Raw genomic sequence first — 19,112 nt, forward strand, 5'->3', positions numbered from 1 at the left:
TTAATAATGTGAAAACAAGACATTTGTTGCAAACATCAGATGTGTGACTGATACCGAAGGAATTCCACAGACATGAGGATTCTTTAAGAGTAACACTCCTAACGGAACAGAACTTGTTACCTCACTTGTTGCCTTTTGAACCTCAGCATTGCTGGAGGATCACGTAGACTTAGGGGGTTGGCAAGAACCTGAGATAATACTTGGAGATACTGGCTTTAAGAAATGTATACTCTTCTGTACAATATACCACACAGAATCTTTATCTCAGGTCTTACTAGTCTGCTAGCAGACCTACTGAAAGTAGATGGAACAACTGGCTATATATTGCCTCTACCTGCTGTGCTTAACTGTTACCTGCTTCCCACTCCATGTTCTTAGGGGACTAACAAAAACCTATATATGTGACTAAGATCTTAATGCAACTGTACTGGAGGTGATCTGTGTTGGAAAATAAGTATATTTTTTCCAAATCCTTCCTTAATTTTGTTCCATTTGACAAAATGTCATTTTGGTGAAAGTGGAATCCTGATGTGTAAAATCTATAATGAATGATCAGTGCAGGTTTTGTTGGGATTTATTTATCAACAATCTAAAAATTATACTGCTGTACTGTCCTGAATGGTTGACATTTGTCAACCTGAATGCTCTGGCATTTGAGGGAGCCCTTTCACCTGAGCTAATATAGAAGTCGTAGCAAAAAAGGATCTACTTGCAAAGCAAAGGCAAGTAAGGAGTGAAGTCTGGGAAAACAAACAGGGCAGGTAAGACAAGCTTGCTTCTTTTAAAAAATCAATCCAAGTGGATTCAGGATTGAAACAGATCTAGTAAAAACGTTCTTTCCAGAGGTACTGTACCAAGGCCTGGTGGTAATCACTGACTAATAGCACTTTGTTACATATGTTGAAACATAATGTAGTGATTTAACAAGCTGCTAGACAGAACAGTCCTGCATTTGAGACTAAACTGTCATAAGCAGTCATTACATTGTTCAGATTCGAGATGTATGTGTACTTTTTTTACACACTAATATCAGTATAATCATATAATCCATACTTGTTCTTTTGTGCTGTGATTAGAAAAGCTTCTATTGTTATTAGAATAGGTTATCAGTGTGATGCAGTAGGGCTTGTGAATGACTAGAAAGGGCTTGTGAATTCACTAGGAGACATTAATTAATTAATTAAATCCTTTTAAAGAGCTATTATTGCTGTGTTGCAATCATTGCTTTTTTATTACATTCTTAAATCCCTGTTGCTATAACACTGTTTCATCAAAATTTTTCAAGCTTTCGTATCCACCCCTATTTTGATAGGCCTTGGAGGGGGTTGATCTTCAGATCTTTCAATCTAGATTAAAGCTAAAGGCCCAGACCCTCAACTAGCATCAGTCTGGCTGTTTCAGTCATAGTGTAATGATCCTGATTAAGTATCCCAACAAACACAGCACTTAAAAATTCTCTATGTCCTAAACTACATGCAGTTGAGTATTAGTGGTGAAGCAATACCTGACTAATAAATGCAGAAGGACTTGGGGCACAGTTTGGCACCCTGCGTTCTGCTTTTCACCAGCTGTGACACAGTGCCATGGCATATTGCTCAGAAATGCCCTGTTGAAACCTGCCAGTAAGAAGGCACGATGGTTTGACACTGCAAAATGAGTACTTTTCATCTGTGTGCAGTTAAATAAACCAACATCATTTTCAAGTGATTTAAGCAAATGTGAACTTACAGATTTGTAGAAAAGCAAAACGCTAATGTACAGTTATTGAGTAAGTAGGGGGAAAAGTGAAAAATCATCAGAATTTGAAGAAAGGAACATAAAAAGTGACAGACAGAATATTAGACTATTTCCCTGCCTTTGAATTCACTCATGACTTGGACAGGATGGATTCTCTTCTTTGCGGAACCTTTTCTGACAGCAGCATAGATTTCTTCTGGCTTCTCTCTTTTAATTAGAGGCTTCTTCTCTGGAGCTTTCATCCTCCACATCACAACAGGATGTCGTGGGCCAGTAGGACTCTGAATCTTGATAATCTTTGTGGATGCAATGTAGGACATCTTCACTGTCTGTACCACAGCGTTCATTAAATTTTTGGCAGCCTGAATTAGTGAGGTGACACTATCCAACTGTAATAAGAAACAGAAACATTAGTCTTGGCAAGCAGTCCGCTTTTAATCATGATATGCTCAGGATTAAACAATGATTAAAACCTAAGACTAAAATAGGAAAGCGTAATTTGTTTGCTTTCTCTTGGTGTGCTTGATGGTTATATTCATCTTCCACTGGTCAGTATTAAAGTGACACACAGGAATCTGTGCTGGTGAAGTATAATGGCTTATTGAGATGTATGTTGCTTGCCTTTAAGTGTGAACTCATGATTCTTGTCTGCAGGGCATCACTGCGATTACTACTGACTGGTAATAAAACCACCTCAAAGAAGAGCTATAAAAATGTTACCCATTATTTTCTTAGCATCAGCAATAGGCAAATTCTCCAGCTGCTCCCTTCACATTCCAGGCTTTCTCACGTGCTTCTGAGCATTGCAGGGATACTGTGAAGTGGCTGAATTAGTAGCTGCTGAATATAGTCTCAATGGCTAGAATTTTTAAAGCTAATAAGTGTGTGCTGTTGTACACAAACTGCAGTGACTGTGTGGCCTTGGGTTTTTTTCTTTCTTTCTTTTTTTTTTTTTTTTTTTTTTTTTTTTTTTTCCCCCTTCAGGAATGAGAACCTTGAGAGGCAGAATGCAAAACAAACCTCTGTGTCACATGGTACTGTATTTAACAGCATGCTACGCAGCCAAGCAAGTGTTAAAGTAAAGGTATTTTCTATAGATATTTCTGGAAATAGAAAGGAGTATATATTGATTCCAACTGAAAATTGGCTGACTTGAGTGGGGAGAAAAAAAAATGCAGTTTTAACTACTGTTATCTTTGCTGTGCTGCTCTGTAGTGGAATACAAAACCTGAGTATACTGTTCCCTTCTCACCTAAGGCTTGCATGGTGTGTAGGGACTGAAAGCAGACAGTGCTGGGGCCACTTTACTTTCTTAGTTCTCTCCTTACACCCAGTGGCTTTGGCAGCTTGGACAGAGACAGATTTATCTGTGTTGCACAGTACAGTTGTGTGAAAGGCCAACACAGACCTGTGGCATGTGCTGAGTAAAGGCATTTTATTCTGACACAGTGATTCTCAAACTCTCATGTTTTAATTTGAGATGGATGGAATTGTTTTCTTCAGAGTGTCTGGTAAGATGCTGTGTTTTGGTTCTAGGGGAAAAACAATGCTGATAACACACTGATGTTTATAGCTGCTGCTAAGCAGTGCTGTACAGAGCCAAGGTCATTCTCAGTGATGGGCAGAAGGAGCTAGGAGGGAACAGAATGTGGACAGCTGACTTAAACCGGCCAAAGGGATATTCTGTACCATAGAACATCAAGCAGAAGAGGTTTGGAAGGAGGTGGGAGTTCATCTCTCTCAGTGCTTGGGGTAGTAGTTAAGCATCAGTCAGGGCTGGTAAACAATTACTTGTGCATCATTTGCTATATATGTTTATATATCTCTAGTCATAATTATTTTCTTTTTCTCTATCTTGGTAAATATCTCAACCTGTGAGTTCTACTTTGGTTTTTTTTATTCTTTCCCCTATCCCACTGGGAATAGGGGGAAATGAGCAAATGACTGTGCGGTGCTCAGCCCCCTGCTGGGTTAAACCACAACAGTCAGAGGCACAGTTCTGGTCTGACACACTTTAGATGGTGATATCTAGCAGGCTGTATGCAGAAGAATTACTGCTATACTGGGAAGAGCCTAAGTTGCAGGCTGTGTCTTGATAAAAGCTAAAAGTAAGAGCAAGGATTTTATATAGGCCAACACTGGCAAAAAAAATTGATTGTATAATTGGCCATCATTGTTACTTAAAACATTTGAAAATGAGGTCGCCTTCTCATTTTGCAAGTTTCTTGAATACAGACTGATAAGGCTCAGGGACATCCTTCCAGAATAGGGCTAATATCACAGAGGGAGAGGAACTGATGTGTGCAGGGTGTCGGACTATGTCTCCTGGTCTCAAAATCCAGCTGCAGAGGATTGTTTGGTCTTTTTTCTTACAGCATTGTCTGATGTTAGGCCACTGCATGCCACCCTTGAGCACTGAGAAGGTATACACACATCTGTTGTACTCAAACAGGAAGAAAGTAGGCTATGTTTTGATTCTTTTCTTTGGGAAGGTGTTGGGGTTTTTTGTTTGTTTTTTGACATGTGTGGATCATGGCTAAATGATGCCATAGTTCACATTAAGCACAGGGCTCACATTTGTTCACAATTTGTTTGTAATGAATGCTGTGTTCCCCCTTTGCTTTACAGTACTGTTTGTGTTTTGATAGTGTTCCCAGGAAATGCTAGAGGAACATATATATGGTATAAAAAAACATCTTGGCTAGTAGTTTTTTATTCAAAGACACCGTGCTGTATTTTATTATAAGGCTGACAATGTCAGTTGTGAAGGCATCTCCATTCTGAATAGCTTGAAGAAAGTCCTTTAGAAATAGCTAGTAATTATTTATTTAAATCTCAGTTATTAACATTTATTGCTTATATGTGTTGTAAATATAGAGGTTGGTCCAAAGGTAATGCCTCTTAGTAATTTCCAGGGAAACTACAACAAATGCAAATAGCACAATAAAGCTATTTGATAGAGCAGATTCTCAGGTACAAAACGCTGCTTCTCAACATAGTCACCACCAGTAGCTGATTGGAGCAGATGAGCTGATCAAGTCACTCTGCATTTTGTGATGTCTGACAGCTGTACGTGGCTGTTTAGAATGCAGCTTGTCTTTCACACTGCTGTCATCACCACTGCTGGAAGACAGGACCCACTGCCACACTGTGCTTGCATCCCCTGGTTGGTCTCTATAAACTTTCAGTGTGAACGAATATTAATGGGCACTATTTCTTCCCCATGCAGGAATTTAATGATGCTCCTTCACTGCAGATGCCATTGTGTCAGGCTGCCCCTCTGCTGCCATATGCCACTTGGCAACAAAATGCAAGGGAATACTGCTGAGAAGGTTCAACTTTGTACTTCCATACCACCAATATCCACCTCTGATGTTCTTGTCAAAGCAAGGAAGAGCACCAATTAAAAAAATCAGGTAAAATTTGTATCAATTTGCACCTCTCAAAGGAGAGATGTTGTGCTTTCTATTTCTTGAACATGCATTTGTATGTGTAAAGGTATAGACAGAAATACTTCATATACAATGCACACAGCATGTTTAGCAAAATTTGCACTTGTGTATATAACGCTGATGTGTTAGCAATGGTGGCCTCCCATAAGCCAGGTCAAATGAATTTGTGAATGAATTGATGAGGTGAGGAGAATGCATTACTGTCTGTATACTTGTTGCTTTTGTAACACTTTAAACACAGGAATGTATGTAAGGCAAAAAACAGTAATAGATAGATAGGAAATGATGGGATTTGCATTTTTGGAATTAAATATGAACTGAAAGATCTTCAGTTAATACTGAACATTCCTCCAGAAGTGCTAGGAAAAAAGCCAATGCCCTGTTTGATGTTTCATGGGTGGTTAAAATTTGGAGGACCAAATGTATATAATCCATGAAAACATGTAAAATTTGGCATGGCCTTGAAAGTTCATTCCTTGCTACAGCAAATGTGTTTTTTAGAAAGAATTCCCAGTTTATAATGGTTGTGTAATCTTTGCATGACAGCAGTTTAAACCAATAAGACGTGTATTTGGGGACCATCATTTGTAGATTTTAAGGAACCAGGCTGCCTATCCTGGGATGCATGTAGGCTTGTAGAAGCAGATACGCAAAATAAAACTAGGAAAATCAGGTCTGATGCAGCAACATGGTTAAAAAAATAATAATAATAAATTGAATACCAATAAGGATGTTTGCATTTGGTTTTTTGCTGCACTTCCTGTAGCATGTGTGGCTGGGATGGAGTTTGTGGTACATCAGCATGGGCACAAATCTCCATTTATGATGCTCTTGGTGTCTCTGGATAGGCAGTGAAATACAGGAAAAAACTGCTCACTTAATGCCATCAGTATCCATGTTATTTATTTATTTATTTGCACTGTCTTAGAATCCATCTTAGATCCATCTACCTGTTCCCCATAAGTTTTCTGGATGAATCTTATGCTGGTCTTATGCTGACACTGTGAAGCAAAAACATACAGTTATTTCTTAACCATACTAAGAATTTCAGAGAAGCTTTTATAGGAGCCGTTCCTGGAGCTACAGATGATAACAATCAGGTGGTATCTTTTTTTTTTCCTCTTTAGAGAGCAGCTGTTTTCATAGCTGAGTGACATTAATATAATAGAGTTCGGTGTAAATCCATTGTTCTTTTATAAACCTGATGTAGTTGAGGATTATCTTCACTTGGATACTTTTATCTCAAATAAATATTCAGTAGGTTCTTCAAGGTCGCCTATCTAAGAAGATGGATGAAATGAAACTTGGCATAAATGAAAGACTGATTAAAAAAAAAACAAAACTCATTGAGCATTTAAGTTAAGTTCATTTTGTTTAGGGACTTGTCGCTGTAAATTCTTCAGTCCATAGGAAGTGGTATATAAGAATTCATTGCAAAAACAAAGGCTCTTTTGCCTGACTCCCACTTTCTCTTTTTCTGTACTTCCTGTATTTTGGAGATTAGACTGTGTCAGTCATAACAGGAGTTTCTGAAACGATACCCTCTATCATACCCTCTCTCATCCAAATATGCCATCTCTCCTATGAACACTGTCCAGTGACAATGAAAATATGGAATGATTCTTCAACTAGTAACTCATATATAAATATACGGAAGTCCTTGCCCAACTGTTCCCAAGTTTTGCCCCCTTTTCCCACAATAGTGGCATGGCATACAAGCACACCCAATAGCCAGAATTCATCTAGGCAAACTCTCCATTAAGTAACAAAGCCAGAAATAGTGGAGTTGAGGAAATAAAAAAATTAATTTTGAAGCTTCTCTTTAAAAAATGTTTACACGCGTTTTCTATAATAATGTCTTGGGAGTAGTAGTAATCCATTAAGAAGTGTATTGTAATAACAAATACACTTAATTATTTTCATTGTTTGATAGTGCAAAAGAGACTGATGACTGAGAATTTATACAAAATTTTTCTTGTATGTATCTTCTGTTTACTAAGAAAGTGATGCTTGCCTTGTCATGTGTTGTTGCAGTTAATTACATAAATACAGAATTTCTTTCTTCTTAAAGCATCTAAATAAGTCACTCTTCTCGTATTCCCTGTGTAGATTTGCAGATCCTGTCTCACTGACATAAGGAAGTGGCAGCCAGGGGAAAACAATACAAAACATTTCTTCATAACATGCGTGTATGTCAGGTAGGGATACAACTTATTGATCTCCTCTAAACTATGCATATACAAATACATATATATACAGATATATATATATAAATATATACAAATACATATAAATAAATAGATAGATATAGGTATATAAATATATATATATTTTTGAATTTAAGTTTTAGATTTTGAGCACAGATTTACAAAAGGCTGCTCGCAATCTCCCAAGTCCCGTTTACAGTTCATCTAGACTTCCATTTTTAACACAGTTGAAAATGATAACTTAGAATTGAGTATCAAACATACAACTTACTCAGTGTTGGATTTCTGAATATAAAAATATCTTGGAAACAAGGTCAGCTATTAAAAATGTATCTGCATTAAAACTGCTGGGTTTAAATGTATGAATACACACTGAGAAGCAAAGTTTTTGTTACAGTAATACTAATCAAAGAATAACAGACTTGATTTGACTTCTTCTAAGAGCACAAAGTCTGCATTTTATTGCAGAAAGATGACTTGCTAAGCATGTAAGGTAAGAATGCTTATGCTGTGCTTTTAATTTTTCATCCTTTTTATTTATGAGGCTTTTCTGCGTATTTTTTAAGGTTTTCAGTAATGCTGCTGTTAAAAAAAATAAAATCAAGTGATTTAATCACTGTTAATGTGATTGAATTGCAGGATACCATCTCTTAAAAGCAGCAGGATAATCAGTCTAAATGTAAATACCTCAATCAGAATAAGTACTCTGTTAAGAATTAAACCCCGGCCGCTGAAGACTGGAATTTCCCTTTGTCAGGTTCCGGGTTTAACAGCAGTTACCTTGTTTTCTGAACTGAGGATATTTACATTCTTGGCTTTTCTACACACGAAATAGTAATAATTTCATTTTTCTTACTAGAAACAATAAGATCTTGGTGTAACAGTTGCACAGAAATAAGATGGGTATTTGAGAAAGCACAGGTAAAAGTTAAAGGTTGGACGTACTTGATTAATTACCATTTTTCTTCATGTAGCTGCTAGATGACATACAAACCTATCGTGGACTCAAGACCTCATACATGATATATTAATATAAAATAATCCAAAGACTTTCCATTGTGAATTTTCTTTCCCTTTACTGAGAATGGTTTTCTCTGCCTTAATAAGCCTCTTTTCTGGTCACCTTTCCTTTACTGTGCTGTCCCCTTGGAACAGCAAAGATTTCATCCAGATTTGTGCAACTCGGTTGAGGAAATCTGCTTCATGGTGGGGGTGGGTGGCTAAACCAGGGCTGTATATTTATCTGTGAGCTGAAATTTCTTTAAAAAAATGTGGTTATTCCATTGGTTATCTGTGTCTATCTGTCTATCATTAACATTCCCTCAAGTATATCTGGAGTTTGTTAGTTTGTTCTGCTTTTTACCCATTTTTCAGGCAGGGAAATTGACTCCAATCAAGAAAACCACTGTTATTACTTGAATTTGCTTCAAGCTGGACTCAAGTCCCATAATTAGACCAGATCCTGTGTACAAGGTACATGATAAACAACTTACTTACGTAAGTAGTGGAAGACTGAAAGGCTGTAACAGAACATATGCTTGGGGGCAGTCAGCTGAATCCCTTGATTTTGCCATTTGTGATATTTAAAAAAGCTACCTGTTCTGTGGCATACATTAGCAATATGTAAAGTACTGCTACATCCTTACTTTGTAAAAAAAACAAAAAAAAAACAACAAAAAAAAACCACGCTTCTAGTTAGTTGGGTGCATTTTTAGATAGCAACAGTAACAGAGCTGTCCCTAGATAATTGAAAACCGTATCCCCTTCCATTCCTCCAAAGGCCATGTACACACTTAGTTACAAGTATATATAAAGCACACGCAGTGGAGGATGTAGTGTCATTTAAAAAAAAAAAAAAAAAATTAGACTTTTTGGGCAGCCCTCAGTGAAGTAAAATTTTAAACAATGTTCCATCTCCTCGTGTTTAAAGTAGAGATTTAGTAAAGCAGTGGTTTATTATTGTTAGATTCCAAATGCTGTGATGATATTATGCGTGGGCTAAGGTACTACAAGTAGCTCTCCACCATGAGTTTGTCAAACAAACAAGTATCAGTTCCCCATGATGTGGAAAAAAGTAATAGCAAAGAGAAACAAACTGGCTCACCAAGGAGCTGCTTTGTCAGAACACAGCCTTGGACTTAGCAAAGGTCACTCAGCAGTACACGCAGGACAGCACTACCATAGTCAGTGGAGCAAACTGCCCACCCACAATAAATGAAGTGCGCTATTTCACTAGCCAGTATCTCAGGAGACTGCCAACTTGCTGCTGAGCCCTCTGTGCCCATTCTTAACTCTCGCAGGGAGGCATTCTGCCCATCTTCACTTCTTTATTTTTAGGAGAAAGAAACAAACCACACAAAAGACCTAAGAGCAACTGCAATGCATTGCTACTCATCTCTTCCTCTGCCAAAGAAGCAGCTCTTGCTGTATAGCTTCTCTCTTGCAGCAACGGAAAACCTCCAACTGTAACAAAGGCATTGAGCAACCTGCCATCTGCCACAGACCTGGAGCCTTAATGGATGTGACTTTCCTGGCGCATAGTTGTCCAAGGATACCTTCCACTTTGCAACATGCTAGCATATGCTTCTAACTCGTTGCATTATTACCATCAAATCTGAAATGTTCATAGAAATATCTTGCATGTAATTTCTGATGTAACTAGCATGGTAACTCAGTGAGGGAGACACATTTAAATTAAATTGAACTTTTAAGCAAGAAGTCAGAAACATTAAAGCATCTGCATTTGACACAGAAATAGACTAATGTAAGTGTTTAAGTCTGGTTTTTGAGAGGACAAGAATAAAATTCAAAGATAAAGGAGGCATTTGCAGAAAAATCAGCGAAGCAGCCTACAATGTACAGGTATGGCTGGCTAACACGAGAAATTCTTTCTTTGCTACTTAGCAAATTGTGTGATAATGCACCTCTGAGATTTGTTGTTTTTTTTAATTTTAGGGTCAAAAGAGACTTCCTCTTGCCAAACACAACATTTGAAGATGAAACACAAGAAGATACTGACTGTAAGTAACACAAAAAACACTTATGTGCTTGTCAGGAGTCACAGAGGGAGATGCTCACGTAAGTTAATGGTGTGATACAATTCTTATTTTTTTTTTAACTCACTGTTGAAACAAGCTTACTCTCAGCATACTGGGCCTGTCGATGTGCAGTGCTTGTTAAAAAAAGTATCAGATTATTTATACAAATGCAATTACTGTCCATCTGTGTACCACAAATGTTACCCCATTATTTTGTGCCTGAAGAGACATAAATTTGAATTTAATTAACAGAAAGTATATTTATTTCCTGCTTAATCACACCTTGTGAAAACTTAAGAGAATCCTTACCATCTTCACTTGTGGAGTATACAAACTGGCACCGATTGATTCATTAAAAAAACTCAGTATTTTATGTGAGTATGAAAGACTAAACACAACCCAGGAATGTTTAATGGATAAAAAAGCAGAACTGAATGAACAGCTCTTCAGTTTCTCTGTACATACTCCGTGCAAGCAGGACTTTGACCATCTACTGAGCCGCTGTCAGGTGTGAATGTACTGGAGAGGCTGCTGTCCACAGAACTGAAAGCAGTAAGGTACAGTAAGTTTTTATGGCCTGAACGAGGAGGGCAGTTAGGAGGACTATCAGCAGGACAGCCCCAAGCGTTCTAACTTCCCCAGGACAGTCAGCCCCTTCAGCCCACAGCAAGGGGAGGGTATTAATCTCTGATGAGACACACTCCAAAGGACATTATCACAGGAGTTACAGACAAGAACAAGGTGATAGGGCACTGATAAAAAACAGGTAAAAGAAGTTTTCATTCTCAGTAGAGAATGAGCAACTGAGAGCTGTGTTTGTGGATTACAGTATACTTCTTCATTTGCATATCATCCTGGTTTTTGTCACAGAAGTTGAGTTCTGAACATTACTATGTTAGCAGTTTTCCTGTGCCAGATCTTCATCATGCAGAAGGATATAGTTTCATATACATATATTTCAAGAGTCATCGTTTCAGTACTTGATAGACAATGATATGTTTTGTTGTTTTCTTTTTAATCTGCAAGAGCATGTCCTCTTTTTGCTTAATCATGCCTGACATCTCCCTTTCTGGTTGTTGCTTTTTAATAACATAACCAGATGAGAGAAGATCAATACTGGGAAGAATACAGTTCTACTCAGCTACATTTCAGACTCCATTAAAAAAAATAATAAAATCTATGCTACTGTTTTTATGTGAAGAGAATCTCAAGATTCTGCAGTGTTGCATATGCCAATAAAAAACTAGACAGAAAGCTGAAATGCAGCTGTCCAACAGATGATCTGTAGATAGAGCACAGATGTTCCGTCTGCAGATTTTCTACAGCATCGTACTTACGTATAGGCTCCCAGATCTTTTTCTGCATGAGAGAGATGGACAGACTCACACGGACAGCTTCTGTACTTCCATACACAAATGACTTTTTAATCTATTTTTTCCAATGCAAGCAGCTAATTCATGATCAAACTACGAAGCAAGCCCTCGTATGGACTTTAAAGATTGGCCTTCAGTGCTTTGTTCTCAACTGGAAGTACAACTATGAGTGCCAGTTGTTGTGCATACATCCTTACAGTTGTGCATACTTTATATACATTAAAAGACTATTGTTTCTTAAAAACTAATTAATCCAGAATAACAGCAATAAATTAATACCTTTTTAAGACTCTATAAAGAAAAACAGATTCACAAGTGATTGCAATTCATGCTTCACTTTCTTAGTCTCTTCCTAAAGTAAGTGACAAAAAAAAAGAAGGGGAAAAAAAAGAGAATAAAAGAAATTCAGGCCTGTACTAGAACACATCACAAGCACAGGAAAGGACAATTTAAACTGAAGATATTTTATTGTGTATTGACTGTAATTCATTACATTTTTCTACTTACAGCAGACATGATGAGCTCTCCACCTAGGTTCTGGATTTCTGCTCTAACTTGACTGCAGATTTTGAGCTGATGGGAGTACAGCTTGATCTGTTCTAGGTAAGCCAACAAATCCTGTTTACATGACTGGTCTGGACACTGAGAATTAAGAAAAGAATAGTAAAGCACATACATTTCATCTCAGACATCATATTAAGTACTTAACTGAGGAGCATTCAAATCACTCAGACCAACGTCCTTGTACTTAGTTTTTCTTTTACACTGCAGGGCCTGCTTCAGCAACACTGCTAACCAAGTTATTTAATGTACGGAATGACTGCTCTTCATTCAATTCCTAAGAGGCTTTCTTTCTAAGGTATCTAGAAGTAATAGTTAAATGGCAAATGTAAGCACAAATGCAAGAAGAATGTTAACATTTATAAAAGTTACGCTTTATCTCCTAATATCGATCTGCTTTTTAAAAAAAAAACAAACAAGGTTTTATCCATTTTCTGTCAGATGTGCTGTTTCAGTGGGAACAGGAAAATAAGAACAGCTTGTGGCTAATTCACTTATTTCAATACTTAAAAAATAACATCTTTCCACCTTCACTTCTGTGAGCTCCCACAATACTTAGAGGGGAAGTACTGATTTAAATAAATCTATAATGGGTTAAAAGCCTGAAAAAGCGATAATTGTACTTAATTTAAGAAATACTTTACATGTAAACAACTGGCTTTACTGAAGAAACCTAATAGTTGTTTAAAATGGGATGTGTTTATTTCAAGTGTGATGATTCTGTATTCTTCATGGCTCTGCAGTAGTAAACTAAAAGGTTTATGTTTTGGACTTTCAGAAGAGGCAGCAAAGAATGTAGCAAATGAATCTGAAAAATTGTTAATATGAATGAAACATTAGTCCTCCCCTTGTGTTCAGGTAGATCCATTACTAAAGTGCTCTCTGTATTTCAGCGTAGTTTAAAAGAAAAACAGAACGGCGTTTCTCAACATCCTCTCAACATGCACCATTTTTGAAGTGTTACCAGTATTCAGATCTCAATGACTGCTGAGAAAACTTGAACACTTGCTTACTTGTTAAACTAATGCTTAAAAAAAATATCTGCCCTTCTGTCCAAGTGCAGCATTAACTCCTTGAGCATCACAACTACACTAGAAGTCTATTTCCTAGAATAAGGTGCTTGCTTTTCCATTTCTCTGTGATTTACTTTTCCCCACTGGAAAACCTCAGCAGATAGACAGACAGGCTGCTAATACAGCATCTCATCAACTTCAAGTTGTGACAGCATCAATTATAGAAACTCAGAGACAACGCTATTTTAATTTCTTACATAATACTATTATATAACATTTGCAAGTTCATCACATTTACTATCTTCCTTGCAAACACTTAAGGAAGAAATGCATAACACTTAAGAAATGCTGAAGATGGTATGCTCCAAAGATAGGGAAAACATAACCTCCCCTGAGACCTTGAGGTTAAACCAGTTCTATCAAAACACTGGTCTAGGGCTCAGCAGCATTTAGAAAAGCAAGTGTAAGGCACTGCTGGAAAAAGGCATAAATAAATTTCATAAACCTGCAGGATAAACACAGCTTTACTGAAATGCAGCTTTATTAAAGCAAAGCTTTACTTAACCTGGCGAAGGTAAGGAAGTATCATGAAATACATGCTGTCATCTTACTGAGTCCTGTGTATGTTCACTATTGACCTAAAGAAACCTTTGGTCTGACACACTGTTCCCATTTTTATGTACTTTACCCACAAAACTTTATGAGATATAAGGCATTTCTAGGAATAAAGGTAACATTTTATGTTAGCTTAGGTAAGATAAAAGTACAATGAAGAACAATAAAGTCTCATACCTTACAGCGTATCCCAATCAACCAGAAAAATATGTTAGAAAGAATTGTACTCTGTGAATAGGATATTCCATAAGGAATCCTCATAAACATCTGGTACAAGCAACATGTGCTTACTAGTGAGAAAAAAACATTCAGCTGCAACCGAAAATAATTTAAAAATACTGAGATTAATCATTCCACAGCCCATCGATGGTTACCTTTTCAAAGGGTTACCTTTTCAAAGCCTAGCACAGAGAAACAAGTTCTTAGGTAGAATTCCTGGCAAATTCTGAGGGCTTCTTTTTGATATACAAGTGCTGCTCCAAAGGAAATGCCTTCATCTTATGTTGGCCCACATAACATATATATAATAAACTATATATATATATATATACACACACATATATATATAATTTATAAATATTTCTATATTTATATTATATATAATATATATATTATATATATTATATTTATATAACATATATATAAGTATTCATATTATATGTGTGTGTGTGTGTGTATGTGTGTGTGTATGTATGTGTATATATATACACACACTATATCTATAGATATTGTTATTATATCTATATATCTATGAGAATATCTACTGAATGGACAGGGTCTCTCCAGAATGCTGTGCTTAGGTAGAAGGCCCATTTGATGCTGCACCACATTGGGTTCCTACGAGATGAAGGGGACATACAGTTGCTTTCACTATTACTTCCTTACTCTGATGAACAGCATTTTTACCTCACAGTCCAAGTGCCTATTTTACCAGGATCATAATGGACCAGCATCTCCTGACCAGCATCTGCTGAAACACTTATTGAAGAATTTTGTAGTAAAGACCTTAATCTACACCACATGTCACTAAAAACAGGACGCACTACCTTAATGTTCTTTGGGATTTCAGGTACAAATTTGACAATGAATTTGAAATAATCTTACTTGAATTTATCAGCAATACACTTGTGATTGCCTAAGTTGATGCAATGTGGCTATGTTTGCAGTTGTTAACTCCAAGTCATCTTTAAGTGCTGTGAATATGGACTGAATCCTGCTGATTCTAGCACATAGAAACCCTTTCTTTCCAGTACATGGAAATGTTACAAAAATTAGAATAGAAGCACAACATAACAGAGATGCTGTTGTGAGTGATCATAGAATACTGCAAATAGAGTTTCAGTTCTTTGGTGTTGTGTGCTTTTTCTCACACAAAAGCTTTACACGATATGTAATTCCACAGTTCTCAATTTTGATTCTCTGAAATTACAAGGAGAATGAACAAAAGTCATTCATTTGGAAATGTTTTATGTCATGTCATATCGAAGATACAACGATTCCTCATTACACAGTGATGGCTTTTTCAGGTTTTTTCTCAGGTTTCCATCTAGATAGAGGAAAAAGAGGAATTTTTGCTTTTTTCCCCTCACATGTCTCTTCAAATACTGAAAATGCTCATCATATGTTACTGTGGTCCTGATAACAGCAAAGACATAGTCGAGAGTAATATCTGAGTCCTGAGTTGACTGTGAAGATGAAACTCATGTGGCCCAACTAAATGACAATATTAGAAATGATAATGAATAATTGAAGTGATGCAGGGTAAGCTCAATAGCAGAAGAAGTGGTGAAGAAAATCACATACATAAAGAATGCATGGACTTTTACCTTAAAACACATACCTGACGGTATGATGTACAGCCATCGGTTTTCTCTTTTGAAGTAAATAATAGAAATCCATTTTTACATGCAATTCTAAGTTACACATATAATTTACTTTTTACTGAAAGAGAACGTGTGAAATATTTACTGAAATAACTGGTTTATGCCACTGAGAAGAGCGTTCACAAAACCTTATCAAAATTCATGTTCCAGACTGGACACCAAATTCTTGAAGGTTCCTTCAGTTTGAACCAAATTCATTGAACAGCAATTAGGTGGTTAACAGAATGAAAAAATTCTTCAAGAGAGCAAAGCAGAAGAAACATGTTAAAATAACAACTATTAGTCTTTACAAATACCATGCAGACTAAAGAAAAACACACTGAGAAAAATACTTTGTACGGCAAAGGGTGGTTTTGCTTGGGAATAAAGATTAAAAGATTTCTAGTCACCAGAGGAATGATAGGATCATATTATTCATCTGAGGGTAGGAGTAAGAGCAAGATTCCCCTTTTTACTAAGTCAGATGCCTATCTAGCTGTGATTGTAGTTATATTCACTGCAGTGTTATTGAACTTACTGATAAAGACATCTGACTCAGTCCTATGTCTTTGAAGCATGTTTTCCACTAATCTGTTATATATATATATATGCACATACACTATCTGTTATACTTATTAGAAGCTTATTTGCTTCAAATGCTTATGACAAGAAATTACATATAAACTGACTAGTGTGTTTTAGGTACATGTCAGATGAGAAAGGTGAATCAAGGCTTATCAACTTTGTGCAGGCTCTTAGGACAAATAGAAACTACCTGAGTGAATTTAGTAAAAGAGTTAACTAAAATGGAGTCACATTTCCCAGCAACTTAGGAAACACACTGGTTATCAGCACTAATGCTTATCTGCATTATCAGCACACTGGTTATCAGCACTAACAATTTATGTCCAATTTGCCCTCACCGATTTGTTCACATTTCTAGTCTGGAGTTACTGTAAAAATACAGAAAGAAAACATAAGGGAATGAACAGTTCTCTAAGAAAGATTCAATTTTTATTCAAAATGGAGTAAAAGGTTATGACACTTTTCTCTGCACTATATCAGTAATGATTACAGTTTTCAATTTTAATTTTTAATTGATGAAAGAAAATGATAAAGGATCCAGTTCATTTGAAAAGAGACGTGCTGGAAGAACACTTATCAAGATCAGAAACAGGGGTGTTCTACCTCGCTTCTTTCTCCACAAATCACAACTGTATAGACCAGTTACCAAAATTCTATGGCATCACCATCTGAGAGAGGCATGAAAGAAAAAACCCCACACAGACTGTTGCTGCTTCATAAATATTAAGCAGGTGAAAATCAAAAGCGAGGGGTAGAGAGAAAGTACATGAGGATGTGGAAAACAGCAAATATACCCTGCTACTCTGGACCAAAAAGGCTAGGAAAGTAAATGGCTTTAATACTTGCTGACTAAAATTTCACTGGATTGTTCTTCTCTGGCCTGGTTTTGTAAGGCCCTGTTGACCTTACCTACATGAGTTTCTTGAATGAATGTACTAAGCTACAATGCTGTTGTGCTAACCATACCTGCACATTTACATGGATCCTGCTTTGATTTTTGGCTGGAGGAGTGGGTTTGGGTTTGATTTATTTATTCATTTATTTTAGTTTTCTGTTATTTAGCTTATTTAGCCAGGAGAAGCTTTTGGAAATAAAGAAATCCATAGCTGTAAAGCATTTTATGATGATATTTTTTTTTTTTTTTCAATGGTAAGAAATTACCTCCAGACATAAGGTATGCAGATGGCAGTTTTCTATCTGTCAAGAAGAGTATTTAGATTGAAAGCAATTAGACATAAAAATACCAAAGAAGAGGCCTATACTAGGAGGGAAAAGATGTCTGAAAGAGAACTTAGATACAGCTGAAAGCAAACATTCTAGAAAATACATATAATGTGCTGTAAAACAAGTAATTTGAAGACAAAGAAGAAAAGTAACCTAAGCACTGAGCTGAGACCTTGCAACTGGTAACACTGCTTGGAAAAACTATGGTGCTGGTGAGTTTCCACATCTAAGGTGATTTGCCTCATTGTTTTTCTGAGTGATTTAACCGAGAAAGCAAAGGAGGAACTACAATGTTGAACTCACATTGTAAAGCAGAATTTTAACAGACTCTTAAATATACAGGTATATAATAAATAGGTATATGTGCATATACATTTGCATATGTACCTAAATATATATAGACAGGTATTTAAATAGTATGAGGAAGAGAATCCACCTACACAAGACATGATCGATATATCCATCATTTCCAGAAATTGGGAGGGGAAAAAAAAAGGAAAATCAGGTCTAAAAATGTCCTAACTATTATTTCTGTATTTCTGTAGGTGATCTTCACAGGTGTTGGAACTTCTGTGCACAGGTTAAGTTGTGACAAAGGTTAATGCATTGCTACATAAATAACCTACCTGATTGGCAATCAGCCGTGCTAGGACGTCCATCCTTGATCCTGACTCTGAAATCATTTTTGCTGCATTAATTACATCAGATGTGTTCTTCAATGGTCCTCTACCCCTTCAAATGAAACACAGACTTTATTACATTATTCAAAACTGAGAATAAATCATAGCCATGCAGATTAGGCACAGAAGAACTCAACTGAATTAGAAAAAAACAACTAAACATTGGTCTATACAGAAGCAACATTAATTAAATCCCCACTTCCAAGTGTTTTGTTTTCATGTTCCACAGATTTGCACTGCTTGGCATCAGCTGGATACAGAAGTACCAGAAAAATGCCACACGTTATTTTCATCCTGCAAGTGCAATCCATGCTAAATCCTAAGAACATGGATTTTTAAGCCCAGTTCCAATATGTCACAAATAGATAATTCTGAGGGAATAGTGAAGGTTTTAGTACAGAGACCGCTTCTGCTGCTTGCTGTAATTACCCTACAGTTATACAATGTTTGTGTTCCTTTCCCTTCCAGCAGTTTCCTATTAGGTATTATCTAGTGAAGTATTCTCTAGTAGATACAAATAAGAAAGTTTATCAGACTGATGAATTCAGAGACTCTGTGGATGTTTGGTCAGGAAACTCAGGTTGTTTTATGAAATCGGTGTATGTAAGCACAAATGATTCATGAACAGGAATGCTATGAAAACTAACAAACACCACTCAAAACTTGGATACACTGTATCTGAAGATGCTACATAGTATTCAGGACAATTCAACATCAAGTTCCTCTGAACAGTTTGTCTAGAAACCACTTTCAGCCTTCTTCAAC

The 19,112-nt window shown here is 36.6% G+C and overlaps 1 protein-coding gene across 1 annotated transcript; it reads right to left on the reverse strand.

Moving 5' to 3' along the window:
* Positions 1–1,782: 1,782 nt before the first annotated feature.
* Positions 1,783–18,394, reverse strand: LOC140253807 (catenin alpha-3-like). The gene is made up of 3 exons (XM_072339761.1): positions 18,294–18,394; positions 12,315–12,449; positions 1,783–2,126 (listed from the first exon to the last, which is right to left on the reverse strand). The coding sequence occupies exons 1-3, from the start codon at positions 18,348–18,350 to the stop codon at positions 1,839–1,841; spliced, it is 480 nt and encodes a 159-aa protein (XP_072195862.1). The 5' UTR covers positions 18,351–18,394; the 3' UTR covers positions 1,783–1,838.
* Between the last annotated feature and the right edge of the window lie 718 nt (positions 18,395–19,112).

Source organism: Excalfactoria chinensis, chromosome 6, assembly GCF_039878825.1.
Source record: "Excalfactoria chinensis isolate bCotChi1 chromosome 6, bCotChi1.hap2, whole genome shotgun sequence".
In the NCBI taxonomy this organism is placed as follows: domain Eukaryota; kingdom Metazoa; phylum Chordata; class Aves; order Galliformes; family Phasianidae; genus Excalfactoria; species Excalfactoria chinensis.